General features: G+C 48.4%; 1 protein-coding gene across 3 annotated transcripts; it reads left to right on the top strand.

Annotated features, from left to right (window-relative positions):
• Positions 1-3615: 3615 nt before the first annotated feature.
• On the top strand, positions 3616-15323 carry LOC118510696 (gamma-aminobutyric acid type B receptor subunit 2). Of its 3 annotated transcripts, none has more exons than XM_036052877.1 (8): positions 3616-3771; positions 10440-10983; positions 11061-11204; positions 11388-11663; positions 12260-12325; positions 12445-12639; positions 12814-13355; positions 13417-15323. In XM_036052877.1, exons 2-8 carry the CDS (start codon positions 10618-10620, stop codon positions 15179-15181), a joined length of 3354 nt encoding a protein of 1117 aa, XP_035908770.1. In that variant the 5' UTR covers positions 3616-3771; positions 10440-10617; the 3' UTR covers positions 15182-15323. The 3 variants fall into 3 exon arrangements, with proteins under 3 accessions (XP_035908770.1, XP_035908768.1, XP_035908771.1); XM_036052875.1 differs by having other exon boundaries at positions 3616-3785; XM_036052878.1 differs by having other exon boundaries at positions 3627-3648.
• Positions 15324-15380: the final 57 nt, after the last annotated feature.

The raw sequence follows: 15380 nt of genomic DNA, 5'->3' as shown, positions 1-15380 counted from the left end.
CCTGACCGCACGGACCAGACCAGTTGAGGTTTAGTGTCGAGCTCGGGGGAAAAAAAAAAACATTTTCCCAACCTCTTTTTCTCGTTTTTTGCTCCACAGTTTTGAAAATGGTTTGGATTTGCATATTCGCTCTCCTCCCCGTTTTTGTTGCTGGCACCAGTCAGTCCGTCACTCACTAGTCCACCCCTTAACACCCATCCGTGCTGGTGTATGTTGCTAATTTTTATTACTATTATGTCACCCCGTTTAGTGCGTGGGTGATAATTTTTATGTAATAATGGTTTTAAATGAGCTTCGATGAAATTAATCTCATACACTATGCAGCAGGTCAGCGGTTTAGGTCCGGGCACGGTGAATAATTGAGGCCGGTGATCTAAATTTATGTCCTCGGGCGGTGAACACCACCTGCCGGGTGCTACATGCGGTGCCGTTCATGGGTCACTGGCGATTTCGTGCTGCCGATGATCGATCGACTGCAAGCAGATTGAGCTTTGTCGAGTAGTGTGTTGTGTGTGTGTTGGGGATGGAAATATAAGCCAGAAAATTTAATTTGCACAGCATGTGCGAACTGGACGATTGTTTCATGGTCAACCGTTCCTTCCTCACTGAGTGTTAGTTTGGGGTTTTTGCATCTTTTATGTGGTGAGATGAGCTGGCTGAAAGATTTATGTACGACCTTGAGAGAAAATTATGAAATTGTTATATTATGTACGATAGAACGATTGAATAAACTTTTTTTCAATAGTCGTAGTCTTTTATAGTTTTACATAGTTTATTTAAAATTATGAATCAATTGGACAATTTTCGGCATAAAATTGGAAAAAGCTCCCTTTGTCTTTTCCTGGGAATTCTTGAGATAGCTTAAATTTAAATGTGCCTATCGTATGTTTTTTCTATAGACAAAGCACAAAAATATTGAAAAAAAGTTATCATAATCCGTTTCTAAGAAACTCGATCCAGGGCTGTATTCCCTCAGCAATTCCCTCAGCTCCACTTGATTCAGCAACCGAGCTGGTTATGTTCCGACGAGCGAATTCTTGGTAGGTCAAATGTTCGGCATTCTAATCACTTGCCCCAATATTCGTACCTTACCGGATATGATTACGGTCAGGATATCTGGATCGCCAAACAGCTTCGTCTGGACACGCGTCCATAGAGGACTACTGGAATTTTGAGCATCGCAAGACTTTGGAGAGTCATAGTATATGAAGGAATCAGGTGGTTGTGGCGTTACATGCACAGGTCCCCACGAAGGTCCTCATGGATCTGGAGGACCTCAAACCCCTACCGGATCGTCTCCCGGTGGGCAGGACTGATTATCCAATTATGGGAAAAATAAGTCAAGGAAGCCAGTAATCGATAGTCTAAGACCTCTCAAGGATGTATAGACAAACTAAGCTATTATGCGATGTTACGGTCGTGCTCCACTAGTAGCACTTCTTTTGGAGGCAAGATCGTAGATAGTCAACTGATATTCTGTTTTTCAGTTGGACTCCAATGTGGTTAGAGCTCGAATCTGCACAAGAACACATCGATTCAGCTAACTGGTCCAGTGTCAGAGTACAAGCAGAGGCCTCTTAAGAATTTTGGGACTTCCTCCAAATAATAGAAACTTCCAGGACTGCACAGTCAGCTTGTAGGAAGATCTGTTTCTGTCGGTATGAACGGGTTCCCTCGAAACCTATGTCATTGATTAGTTTGTATGATTCGACCAAGCGTCTGGGGAAACAGAGGACTGAGAGATTCAGCTATGGATGAGCTACAACACGGAAGCCAGTAATGGTAGGCCAAGATTGAGAGAAGCTATTGACGCAGAGCTGACTACTTTGTTACGGGTAAAATCAAGTCAGAGAAAGCCAGAAACGGCAGGCCGAGACCTCTCGAGGTTGAAGTGCCAAGGAAGAAAAAAGTCAATTGTCAATTTATTCTACTCCTGGCAGGATGACGTTTAGGCTACAAAAATTCTTACGATTTACTTTACAGCGACTCCTAGCTCTCGATTGAAACGATTCACGCCCTATGATGTACACCGGCACGTTATCGGTATCTTCCGATCGGTAGATGTTTAATAGATTCGTTATGGCAATTGCTAAACTTAATGTACTAGATATTGTTTGTTTTCCAATATTTCAGTTCGTATTGTAACACAGCTACACGAGCTTCAATTGTGTTGTTTTTCTTTTAAAGAACTAGAGATGACGGTGAAATTCTTATTTGCTTCTTAACCTTAAAGTCTCAATTTGAAGTCCACAAATTTAAAAGAAAAAGTCAAATTTGCAAGCATTAAGAAAATGTTTTTAGGTATGATTCTGTAAAGTATTTTACACTTATTTTTAGATTTTACAGTTTATTTAACATATTTGTGCTACAGGCATAAGCAGCAACAGGTGGCATTGAATTTTCAAAATCAATAAATATATCCCCCATAAATGCTAAACCCATTTATCTGCAATAAAATTTCCACCTCGTCCAAAAAAAGAAATCAAATTCCTTCCAATTGAATTGTTTTCCATTCGCTTCTTCTTTCTAGCCAAATGTTCACCACCTGTGTGCATGCCACCTAACATAACCTCACAAAAAAACCGTTCCGTTACCAAAAAATTTCCCGCGCAAAACCGGTGCATGGCATGCTGCGACTGGAAGGACAAAAACAAAAGCACGTGCTTAGAATTTTCCCCTCCAGTTGAAGGATTCGCGCGCGCAAAGCTAAAGCCTTCCACTGCGCAACCGTGAAGAAGAGTTCGGCTTTTTCCGGTTCGTGTACCATCGGCGTCGTCGTCCTCCTTATGGGTGATTATGGACGAGGATGCTGGAGATGGGATGGGGGATGCTGCACTCCCACCCGTAAAGGGCACCCGGAAACACGACAGACACGACATGGGAAGCTGCGAGCAAACGGTGGCGATATAGAGCATGGTACATAATTAATAAAACAAATAAAGAGCCTATGACGGGTGGTGCACACACACACACACACTCACACATGCGATGCTGCAGTCCGGGTGGACCAGGAAGAAACCACTTCATCGACCACCACCACACCACACTATCGGAAACGCCAGGGTGGGAGAGAAGGCGGGAAAAGTGGGCAAAAATATATGGAACACGAAAAGCGACCAAAGGAGGCTTTGGCACACTCGAACAACCGTGGCCCCACTATGAATCTCCGATGGAATCGAGAGTTGAAGTGTGTTTGGAGGTTCGTTTTTTTCTTTCTTTCTTTTCACCCATTTTCCCCAGCTGTGCAAAAACTGGGAAAACTCCAACGGTATGTCACGGTGGTGGAAAAGTGCCAGCGCTCACTCCACCCCGCTCGGTTTCGACAAATGGATGCCGCGAGCGATGAAGATACGTAGAGTCAGCAGCAGCATCAATAATATACATAAAACGAGGACACGGGAAAAAACAGGGCAAAACACACACACACACATACAAGGAAGCAAAGGGACTAAAACAAAAACTCTGCTTTCCATCAACATCCATCGTGCTTTCATCTTGTCGTTGCGGATAGGAAGGTGGAAAACGTGTTGGTTAGCAACGGCAAGCAGGTGAGGGCCATCTTCCGTATCGAAGTAGCAGCAGCTTTCTCAGTTGCATCCGAGATTCTGACGCGATCGGTCGACTTTCGTGCGGGTGCCGGCAGCCTCCGTGTGTACCTACCGGAATCGGAAGTTTGTACTCGCGTCGAACGTGGCTTACCGTTTGTGTAACCCCGAACCATTCTAACCCCTTTTGTCGGTTTTTTTTGGATGGGACTTGCCGATGGGAAAGGTGTGGAAGTAGAGGTTAGCCACTTTTGGGGCAAACATGGATCTCGCGTCGTACGGCCTGATGTGCTGCTCTTTAAAACTTTGATGAGGATTAATTGCACTTTCACCCCAAAACCCGGCAGTTTTAAAGTATCCTTCCCTCGTTTGGTGTGCTGCTGGTGGGCAAAATATTCGTGTCGTGCCAGTGTGACCTACAGTAATAAGCTCAGGGAAAGGTCCTCGGGAACTTCTCGTCGGCGGGCGTCGTCGCTCTTAAGGGATTGACGGGAAAAAGACTGTGCAATTGTGTTTAAGGGTCAAGAATTCTGTGCTTTCGCTGCCTACCTGTGCCCTCGCTGTGGACTCTTGTGTTTCTAGGTGTGCTTGTGTGTGTGTGTGTCAAAGGTTGGATGTGTCTTTTCCCCCGAGGGGAATTAAGCCGTAGATTGAAATGGAACCGTGGTGCACAACAGCCACTCGGTCGGGTCGGTTCTGCTTCTAATCCTCGGCTAAAGTTCTAGGACTTGCAAAACAGCCGGCGTGGACCGGTGTAACAACCCACACCTAACCCGGGGGTCGGGGGAGAGGGAGAAAAAAAGTATCCAATCAAAACTACAAAACGAGATTCGAAACGGGAAAAAGTGCAAAAAAAAAAACACACAGCCAGGTTGGCATAAAAAGGGAAGCTTCAAGGGAAAAACACAAGCATCCGCAGAGGCTTGCTCTACGGGGCACCAGAATAAGACAGCAACCAGGGAGATGTGTTTGCGCGTTTGATGAGCTTCAGCTTCAAATTCGCCGTCGTTTTTTTTGTGTTTGTTTGATTAATTTGCCCGGAATGCGATTTCGAAAAGAGTTGGCCGAGCAGAGGAGGATAAAAATAGCACCAGAAGTCTGTAGGTCCCGAGGACCCGAGCATGGATTAATGAACCGCTGTTCAATTGGAAGTGATGTGTTCGAATGAGATTGTGTCAGCGATTGCTGTGATTCATTTAACCGTGATCGGGACCAAATTCTATTTCCATTACCGCCGACCCACAAGAGACATCAAGGGTGGAGATTCTCCGCTGCTCCTCAGGATTTCCCGCGCGATTTCGGGAAGATCCTCCAGAGCGAGAAGAGCGCCCCCAAGCGGGCTGCATCTTCGATGGCTTTAATGGGGGAGGCCGCTTCTTTCAAGTGCACTCGAGCTAAATGCATTTAAATTAAAATTCAATTAGAAGGAAACAGTTTCGCCCGTTTGCCAGCCACACATGCATACGTGGCAAAGCGAAGCGCACCGTGTGTCGCCGCACATCAAGTGCAAAATCGATCGAGCATTTCGAAAAAGCCCGACGTTGTGCCACTTCATTCAGGCGCTTTTTGTGTTTGAGCACACACTGTGTGTGATGTTTCCGGGTTTCCGGGTTTTTGCAATTGCGCCAGGGGATCTGCATCTCTCGGCAGGCAACGATGACAGTAGTGGGAGCACTTTGGCACGCTTTAAGAGGTCGTCACGGCACCGTCGTCACACACACCACGCTTTTAACCGTACGGTACGTGTTGAGCTTGGCCTACGGGTTTTGTTGTAAGAGCAAGGACGAGCACAAGGACACGATAACAACGGCGCGCGACACGGTTTGCGCGCCGTTTGCGGCAATTATCCGTGAAGAACAAAGTGAAGCACGCCGCACGGAACGTGTGGTTCGCGGAAGCTTGGATGGAAACCGTTGGATCCGCTTATCCGGTTCTTGGTACTCTAGCTCAAACCGACAATCGACTGCGGGAGCGCGGTTTTCGCTTCGGCACTGGTAGGTCTTGAGGATTTTCTATAAGAAGCGACCGGGGAAAAAGCCCCGTTCTGCTTTGAAGCTTTCCTGATATGGCCTGATGATGATTGACTTGGTGCTTGATGTGAGTCGGAGTTAAAAAAAGGGGAATACTTTTAATAATAATTTTAAATTTTAATGATAAAGCAACAACGAGGAATCGCTTCCTTTTACTCATCCGGGAAGCTCGTACAGTTACAGGGGTTCTCGGATGATTTCAGAAGAGTGACAAGCTTTTCACTCCATTAAGAAAATGGTCTCAGATGATAATACGAAAGAAACACATACTTTTCACAGTACATTGGTCTTGAAGTAGTTTAAATATCTTTTATAAAAGAGGAGAAGTGAACTCTTCTCTAATTTTGTGGAGTTGAGACATCCTGGTAGCTCTACGCTCAGTGAGGGCGAATAGCTAGTATATGACAGCAGCAGTAGTGATGGGTTGTAAGCTTCAGAGCTACTGGGAGACCTTACCTCTAACTCATATTTCACTAGCAGAACGAACTAGGCTTCTTAACCGACCCTTTCAAGGTGGGTAAGTTAGAGAAGACAGGACTTGAAGCCCTCACCTTGAAGCTCTGTCCTCACAAGCCTTCGAAGTCTACGAAGTCTTCGCCTTTATAAGGTAGCTCTTCGTCCTCGCGAGTTAGCTCTTCCCACTCATCGAGCTGTTCACTCTTACGAGGTAGCTCTTCACGCTCTTGGGGTAGCTCTTTGGAATCTTTGAGATCTTTGCCACTGGTGTATTCTAAGCTATCGGGAGACCTCACTTCCGCATGTTAGCGAGCAGCTGGGTAGAGCTAACTTCTCTTTCAAGAAAGCTACTAGGCACAACTCTAGTTTTTAGTGAGGACAGAGCTTCCTACTGATGAAAATGGTTTTCATTCTTCACAAAGCTTCTTAAAAAAGAGGTTCAAAGTGAGGGCAGTTATTAGTGACTCCGTAAAAAAACCTCATCTGGCCTGGCCTGAAATTATGCGCTGCTGTTGCGATATCTACCGAGAACTTTACCATACATTTGATATCGCTCTTAAATCATCCGATGCTCTTGTCATAAAACACGCTACTGTTGCTTGAAATGCTGTTTTTCTTGAGAAATCACCCCTTAGCACTCCTGCAAGTGTACGCGGAGAAAATCAGACCTTCATTCGGTGAGGAGAAAAATAAGAGAAAATATAGTAGCAAACGATGATGGTACTCGAGTTACCGATTCACCTCCAGTTCTCCTTACGTTCTCGGGTCAGCATACTGAGGAGCAGAAAGGGGTGCACTGGAAAGTGTGGGGGGGGGGGAGGGGCAAGAAACAGCACAAGTACTAAACTAGCGGAAAATACCACAACAAAGCCGAACAACAATGATGAAAGACAATTCACTTTTGCAGAACGATTGCGAAAACAACGAACGAACAGAACGGCAGCCGAAAGGGGTGAAAGCTCGAACTGCCCATTCGTTTACCTATTGTGGTCATTGTAATTTACGTCGAGTGCTTTTACCTACCGTGCTTTCGGTCGGTTGCGGTTTTGGTGGTTTTTTTTTTTTGGTTGTTGGAGAAGCTTTCCGTAATCACTTCCCATCGATAGGGATTTATTTTTAAAGCATACTTCGTTGCTTTAAAGTGCATTTTAAAAAATGGGATGATTTGTATTGCAAGCGTTTGTTAATAAGTACCATTTCGATTGAATTTGCTAGCAGCTGCACAAGAAATCAGCTGACAACGAGCATTTCTATCGATTTGTCGTGCGGTTTGCATAGCTGTAGGCGGATTGTTTTAAAATAAATAAAACACAAGCACGCCTGAAGGTATGCAATATGAATGACACAATTACACTTTTTTGTAGGTTCGTTTACAGTTTCAGCCTACCTTATGCCGCGTAAGCTAACCCCCCCACCCCCCTCCCTCCTTCCTACACTTTTGCCTCTCCGGCACGGACAATAACACAATCCGAGTTACACGATCGACACGAAAATTCGTCAAGCAGGCGGTGTACACGAATGGTCGCGAACAATTGCAGGGGATTTATTAAGGAAATAACACCGGACGCGGTACCGAAAGCCGCAAGCCGTGTGTGTGTGTGTGTGTGTGTGTGTGCGGGTTCGCTGGTTGGGTTCTGTTTTGTTTTATTGCGGTGGAGGCCTGTTAGTCGCGTGTTGCAACTGCCATTACAAGGACACGCGCGCGCGTGAGATGATGATGGGGCTGGCAGGCGTACGGCGAATCTCGGTTGCGAAGTTCTCGGGTAAGCAAAACGGAAAGCCAGACCCCCCACTAGCGGGAACGGGAGCGAAACAAAAGAATGAGTAAAGCTTACCGCAGAACCGAGGGAAAAGCCGAGAAACAAAAGCTCCATCTCCCTGCCGTGTAATGGTGAAATGTTTTTCAATAAGCTGGCTGGCCATGACGGAAGGTGTGTGTCGGGCTGCCCGGTGCCTCGAGAATACCTGTACAGCTTGTGGAGGTGTCTGTGGACGTGTGGGGATGGCTTTAATCCGTTCTTGGCCTAGTCCTTGCCGGGGCTGACGGTTTGAAGGATTGGTGTTAACGTGTCAATCATGGCGCAACCGAACAGCTTTAATACCGTTTTTGGGACGTTTAATTGTAGTTGCTTTAGGGCAGTCGCAAGATGGGATTAAATTTAAGGTTTTGTGTTCATCTACAGTATATTAAAACGTTTTTAAAAGTACCTTTCTTTACCTTTCAACTGATGCATGAAAATGGAGTTCTGATCGACTATTGAGACTTTCATTAAAACATGCCATATTCATCCACCCTACGTCGAGACAATAACATCACTCAGAGCACTCTCCGTGGTCCGTTCGCATGTGTTCAGTGTTCGCCTGCGTGTATGCAATGCCGCATTTCTCGGCTTCTCGCACACACGGGCTGCTCTATTGTGTTAGTCACGTATCGGTTGGGATGGAGGTTTTGAGCAAGGGGTTTTTGTACTTTAACCCTCAACCAGTAAAGCTGGCTGGATGGATGGATGGATGGCTGGTCCGTCTCGCGCTCATTCATTCGCTCCCGACCATATCCATTTCCTACGGTACGCTGCAAATGATTCCTGACGTTAGCCCTGCAGGGTTGACTTGCAAAATCGCCGTCTCCCCAGGGCCAAAGGAAATCAACCGTACGAAGGTCATTTCACTTATGCGCTTTCCCCATACAGCCTCACTGTGGATGTCGCTGATGTCGCTTTGCGTGGACAAATCAAGCGAAATCGAGCAAAAGCACCGATAAAACCCTCCGGATGATGCACCCGACAGCGGAGAAGACGGTTGGTGGTGGATAATGGTGGCCTGGCTGATTGGCATATTTGAAGTACTCCGGGTTTAGATGGGACGCTGTGTACGCCCCATTATGCCTACGCTCGAAGCACTTTAGCCCGCTGAATGTTGCTTCAAAATTAATGCCGAAGCCGAAAAACGCACCAAAGCCCGATGACATTCGGATGACAGTCATGGTGCAGAAGCATGGTACGCTTCAAGCAAGGTAAGGCATGGCGACTGTTGGCATGCCAATGGCGCCCAAATCTCATCGCAAAGTTGTCAGACATGGGCTTGGGCTAATAATACACTGCCGGCACAGAGCTGTCCTGCGTATGGTTGCGTACGGAGAAGCTGGTGAAGAAGCTGGCATAAAAGAAAGGATACAACAACAAAAAAATGAAGTATATATACTTGAACTGAGCGCCCCCGTTCTAATGAGGATCATATAACGGTGAAGGATTCTGTGGAATTTATCCATCCTTTCTGGTCGGTGGGAATGTCTTACTCGGAGTGGAAGGTTAATACGGTTATAACAAAATAATAATAGCATTAGCCGCTCAAGATTACTCGGAAGCCCGAATTATGAAGGATGAGTCGGTGCGAACAAGATATGTGTTTGCCCGTACTGCACACACACAATCAATAAGCGAGCCCGAATGTATGCAATACGCATTACAGAACATATAGTTTCGCTCGAAAAACGCCTTTTTGCGCTTCTTATTAGGCGAATTCTTTCCAAATTTCTTTCAACCTTGACCTTGAAATTGGAAAACAAAAATTGAGAACGATGTTTAAAACCTGTTTCACTGTTCTCCATATGTCAATCTAACCTTTTCTTAGGAAGACATTCAAGCTTTCTTTCCTCGTGAAGAAAAGTTTACCCCAAATCTCTCGCTTGGACCCACCGGTATAAGTAAGACATCCAATGCACTTAGGCACCGAAGTGCATCAGTTCGGAATAGTTTTACACGAACAGTTCGAAACTCCCATCACGCTCTCTCCACTTGATTAAGGTTTTGACGGCGTCCGGGAAAGCGTCCAAGTGCTGCCTGCCTGCCCGGGCCCAACTACAACTAATGTATGATTTATGCTTCCCGTGGCAAAATAATCGTTTCTCCGCGTCCACCACTACATCGTTGCCATCGCGTGTACGATGTACGGCACCGAACAGGATCGGGATGCTGTAATCTGGGGGATTTATTTTAAAAATAACTTTCTTGCAAGGCAGAGCCTCACTGTTCAAAGGGAAAACCGATGGCGGCTGGCGGAAGGAGTAGCCAGCGGAGGGCCTGCAAAACTTTTCTTTTGTAAATGGTCCTGTTTGTTCCGAAACGTCGGTCTCCATTGTCCGTTCGGGCGTGGACCAAGCGGACGGGAGAACGGACACTGAAGTTCATCTTAAAAACATGCACCAATAACATTTAGTGTTTCGTTGCTGTTGTCATTCGGTCGGAGCGGAAAGGATAATGGGCAGGATAGGCAGCAGGAGGACTTGAGCCGAGATTCGAACTTTAGCCCGGAGAAGGCCTAGTTTTTTTTGCTGTTGTTGCTGCTCCCTTTAGAATCCTACGTTCCACCGATTTTATTTTGTGCCTCGTGTCCGTGCCTTCCACTACAGATCGGCCACGAAAAGCGCTCTTGAAACGTTCGCCGCACGTGCTGCCTGCTATCGCAAAAGGATAAACCACGTTCGGAGGCGCTTCCGCTCGTTTGCCCTGAGACTGGCGACCAGTCGATGGCAACGGTTTACTACGGGCAGTCGAGAAACGCGTCGTTCAACAGCCGGGCTTGCTGCGATGAGTCGCCGGAAGAGTCGGTTCGTGCCGCTGGCAGTGATGCTGACGCTCGTACTGTTCGACGCACTGCCACGACAGCTGATGGCAAGTGAAAGTGCTGCCAGCCGGAAGTCGGCGCCGAACCAAACGAAAGAGCTAAATCGTAACATTATCAATACGGTGTTCGAACGGACGCGGCCAACCGGGAGCGAGCGACGCGGCCGGGAAGTTACGATACTGGGCCTGTTTGAGCTTAGCGCGAAGGGTGGCGAGGAACGGCGGGAAGGGTTCAGCGAGCTGGCGGCGGCACAGCTGGCCGTGCAGCATATTAACCGCCGCGGGTTGCTGTTGGGCTATAAGCTGAAGCTCATCACCAACGACACGAAGGTAAGTGGATGGGCAATCGGGTGGTTGAAATGGGAAGAAATTATGGACTAAGTACTTTGTACGGCGGCTTGTTACAGTGCGATCCAGGCGTTGGGATTGATCGATTCTTCCACGCGCTCTATACGCACCAGAGCAAGCGCATCATCATGGTGCTCGGTTCCGCGTGCTCGGAAGTTACCGAGAGCCTTGCCAAGGTGGTCCCTTACTGGAACATTCTGCAGGTAAGTGAGTTACCGCACTGTGATTGTGTGCTAAAAGCGCCTAAAGGTATGCAAAACGGTGCTTTTATTAGAACAAAGTTGCATGGCAATAATATTTTGCATACTTTTAGGCGTTTTACAAGTAAGACATATTGAGGATGAAAACGAGTCCATTTATTCACTTTTTGTTTTCTCCTTTGATAGGTCTCGTTCGGTTCCACATCTCCAGCGCTGAGCGATCGGCGGGAGTTCCCCCTGTTCTATCGTACCGTCGCCCCGGACTCCTCGCACCACCCAGCCCGGATAGCGTTTCTGATGCGGTTCGGGTGGGATACGGTGGCTACCTTTTCCCAGAACGAGGAAGGTTACTCGCTGGCGGTGAACGATCTCGTGACGGAGCTCGAGCGGGCAAACATAACGTGTGCTGCCACCATTTCCTTCGCCGAAACTGACTTTAAGGAACACCTGAAGCTGCTGCGGGTATTAATGTAGATCCCCCGACCCCATACCGCCCCCCCCGCCTTGTTCCCCCTCTTTCTATCAGAGCTTGCCCGAAGTCGGAAGGAAAAGTGTTTTCCATTTCCTCGTTTACATACACACTTATCCTCTCACACCACTTGTCTCTCCACTTCAATGTCCCGTTTTCTATCTCTATCTCTCTCTCTCTCTTTCTTTAGTAGTTTTCAGTAGAGTTGTTGTAATTTGCCTCCCCCCCCACCTCAACCACTTCAACCACCTCAACACCACCATACAAACACGATAAAATGCGCTAGGTAAGAACTCGCTGCTCGCAAAACATCGAAACCACATCTTCCCACATCTGTTGTTGCGTACACACACACACACACACACACACACACAGACACTCAGTCATACCCGGCACCTCAATTCCACCTCGTTCTTCAAACTTCTTCATGTATCATCTCCCCTTCACAGCGTAGTTCACAATTCACTGCACTTTTGTGTTCGAATGCGAATCGAAGCTTTCCCCGTGCCCGGTTGCGGAATCGGTTATTATTCCAACGCTAAAGATGTGCCATTTTCTGTCCTGTCTTTTCGCCCCACTCCACGTCCAGGATCGAGACGTACGAGTGATTATCGGGAGCTTTTCGCATGAAATTGCCCCTCAAGTGTTCTGCGAGGTAAGCAAGCAAGCAGGCAGGAGCAAAAAAAAAAACGAAAAGCAGAACAAGCATGAAATCCCAGAGGAGGACCTTTCTCTCTACCACTTGTTTTCCCCGCTTCGGCACCGTGCTTACAGGTCTACAATCTTGGGATGTACGGTGCCGAGTACGCCTGGATACTGCAGGATACGTACATCTCGTCCTGGTGGCTGTCGGAACCGCCGGAGCCCGGAGCCTGCTCCTCCAAAGCACTGCTAACGGCCGTGGAGAACTTAATAATCGTCTCGAGCTACAACAGTATCGTCGGCATGGGTACGGCCCTGAGTGGATTAGTAAGTATTGCGCTCGTCGGTTCGATCGATCGGCACCGATAATCGGTAACCTCACTAATCCGCTCGCTCCAACCGCGGTTGAGCGGTTTGCATGTTTGCTAAGCCTTTATTTGTTTATTGTGCTGAGATGATAAGAGCTGAGGTCGGTTTTGTTTTTTTTTTTTTACATTCCAGACCAACGACATCTTTCTCCAGAAGCTGCGGGAGATGAATGTAACCGGCGCGGTGTCCCAGTTTGCACCCCAAACGTACGATGCCGTGTGGGCGATGGCGCTCGCCCTCCGAGGTGCGGAAAAGTCCTGGTCCCAGATGGTCGCGAATCGGGTGCATCTGGCGGACTACGATTACACGCGGTACGATATTGCGCAGGAACTGCTGCGACAGTTTGATTTGCTAAAGTTTAACGGCATCTCGGGCCCGGTATCGTTCGAGGGTGCGGATCGGATCGGGACGACCTCGTTCCACCAGATACAGCGCGGCCAGCTGGAGATGATTGCGTTCTACTATCCGAAGAACTCGACGCTGGATTTCGGGTGCCGGTACTGTGTGCCGATTGTTTGGGCCGGCGGGCAGGTACCGATAGCGAAGCGGATACTGAAGCTGCGCGTCGACACGATCGATCCGTTGGCGTTCTATACGGTGGTGATCCTGTCGATGGTAGGGATCGGGATTTCGGTGCTCTTTCTGGGGTTGAATCTGCGGTTCCGGAAGTTGAAGTGAGTATCAAGGCTTTTGAAAAGAATTCCAATAGCTTAGGCTCTCTTTTCCTACTTCCAGAGCTATAAAGCTGTCCAGCCCGAAGCTTAGCACCATAACCGTCTGTGGCTGCATTCTCGTGTACACCGCGACGATTCTACTCGGTCTAGACCACTCAACACTGCCCTGGTCAAGCGTCACCTTTTCGACGATCTGTATGGCCCGGATCTACTTCCTATCGGCCGGCTTTTCCCTCGCATTCGGCTCAATGTTTGCCAAAACGTTTCGTGTGTATCGCATCTTCACGCACAGTGCCGGTGGACTTTGTCGGGACAAGATTCTCCGGGACACGCAGCTGATCTCCGTAATAGGAGCGCTGCTTCTGGTGGACGCGTTCGTCGTATCGTTCTGGATGGCAGCCGACCCGATGGAGCGTCATCTGCACAATCTCTCGCTGGAGATAAGTGCCACCGATCGGAGCGTTGTGTTTCTGCCCCAGGTTGAGCTGTGCCGTTCGCGACACTACGAAAGCTGGCTGGGGATGCTGTACGCCTACAAGGGTTTGCTGCTGATCGTCGGTGTGTACATGGCGTGGCAGACGCGCAATGTGAAGATATCGGCACTGAACGATTCGCAGTACATTGGGATCTCGGTTTACAGTGTGGTGATCACGAGTGCTAGTGTGGTGGTACTTGCCAACTTACTCTACGAAAAGGTGACACTGGCATTCATTATCACGGCCGGGTTTGTGTTGGTATCGACGACGGCCACGCTGTGCTTGCTGTTTCTGCCCAAGATAAAGGATATCTTCGAGAAGGGTGAGGTGTACGATCCGATCATCCACAGTATGGGACTAAAGATGGAGTTTAACACGCGTCGGTTCGTGCTGGACGATCGCCGCGAGCTTCAGTTTCGTGTCGAGGTCCAGAATCGTGTGTACCGGAAGGAGCTTGAACTGCTGGATGCGGAAATCGGTCGCCTGGAACGGCTACTCCAAGAACGAACGCCACAAAGCTCGCCCAGGTCCTCGGAACCTAATCTGCAAGAATCGCGATCGTGCTCGATTGCCCGTGCACACGGTTCGAGTGGACTGCCGATGCTGCTGCTCTCGGTACTTCCTCCGATAATTCCGCGTGCCAGTTGGCCCTCGGTAGATCCGATGCTGTCACCCATGAAGCGAAACATTGCCTTCAGCTCCCAGCCAAAGATAGATCCAGCAACGACGGTAGCTCCGGTAAATAGCAGAGACCGTATCATCGCAACCTGCAGTCGAAGTGGTGGCGTTGATGAGCTTCAACCTTCAACCGTCACACCGAACGGAGCAAGTTCCGGTGTGATGGGCAAGATTCGGCACATGTTTACGCCACGGTTGCACAAAACTCCTTCAGCCTCGATGCTTGGTACAGCGGGATCGTCCACCACAGCTATCCGTAAGTCGGCTCTAACGATTTTCAATGAAATCGACACCGAAGACGATCTACCTTTCGCCGTTCCGCAATCGATCTACACGATCAGTAAACCGAAAAGCGAGGAGCTTAATCTAACCGGTTCGGAGCCAAGGGTTAACTTCGTCCTACCACCGGGAACCGGCAGACGACGCTCGTCGATCGTTCAACAGGGTGGCGGTGGTGGAGGTGGAACGGTCCGTGATCGTATCCGTGGATCGCCACGCTTCCCGCATCGTATCTGCCCGCAGACAACGAGCCTTACCGAGCTCGGTATCGAGCGGCCCCGGATCAGCTTTCTCACCGTGAAGAGCTGTGAACAGATCCATGGCAAACCGTGCGAATCGCGCGCCAAATGGAAATCGATGGATTCGTTCTCCAAGAGCGTCGGCTCACAATAACGTAAGCAATCGCCAGAACGGCTTATCAATCGCTCAATGAAGTCGTGAAGCGTCGTCACCGCGTGTACGTACAAGAAATCAGAATCGTGTTCTTGACCTTCTTCTTCTATCCCCCCCCCCCCCCAAAACCGAGAGCTTAAACCACAATAATCGGATGTTTTAACTCGGACCGAACCGCAATATATCTGCGAGCAAGAAA

Source organism: Anopheles stephensi, chromosome 3 (genome assembly GCF_013141755.1).
Source record: "Anopheles stephensi strain Indian chromosome 3, UCI_ANSTEP_V1.0, whole genome shotgun sequence".
Taxonomy (NCBI): Eukaryota; Metazoa; Arthropoda; class Insecta; order Diptera; family Culicidae; genus Anopheles; species Anopheles stephensi.
The sequence above is the reverse complement of the archived record's forward strand: the minus strand, read 5'-3'. Positions and strand labels throughout refer to the sequence as shown.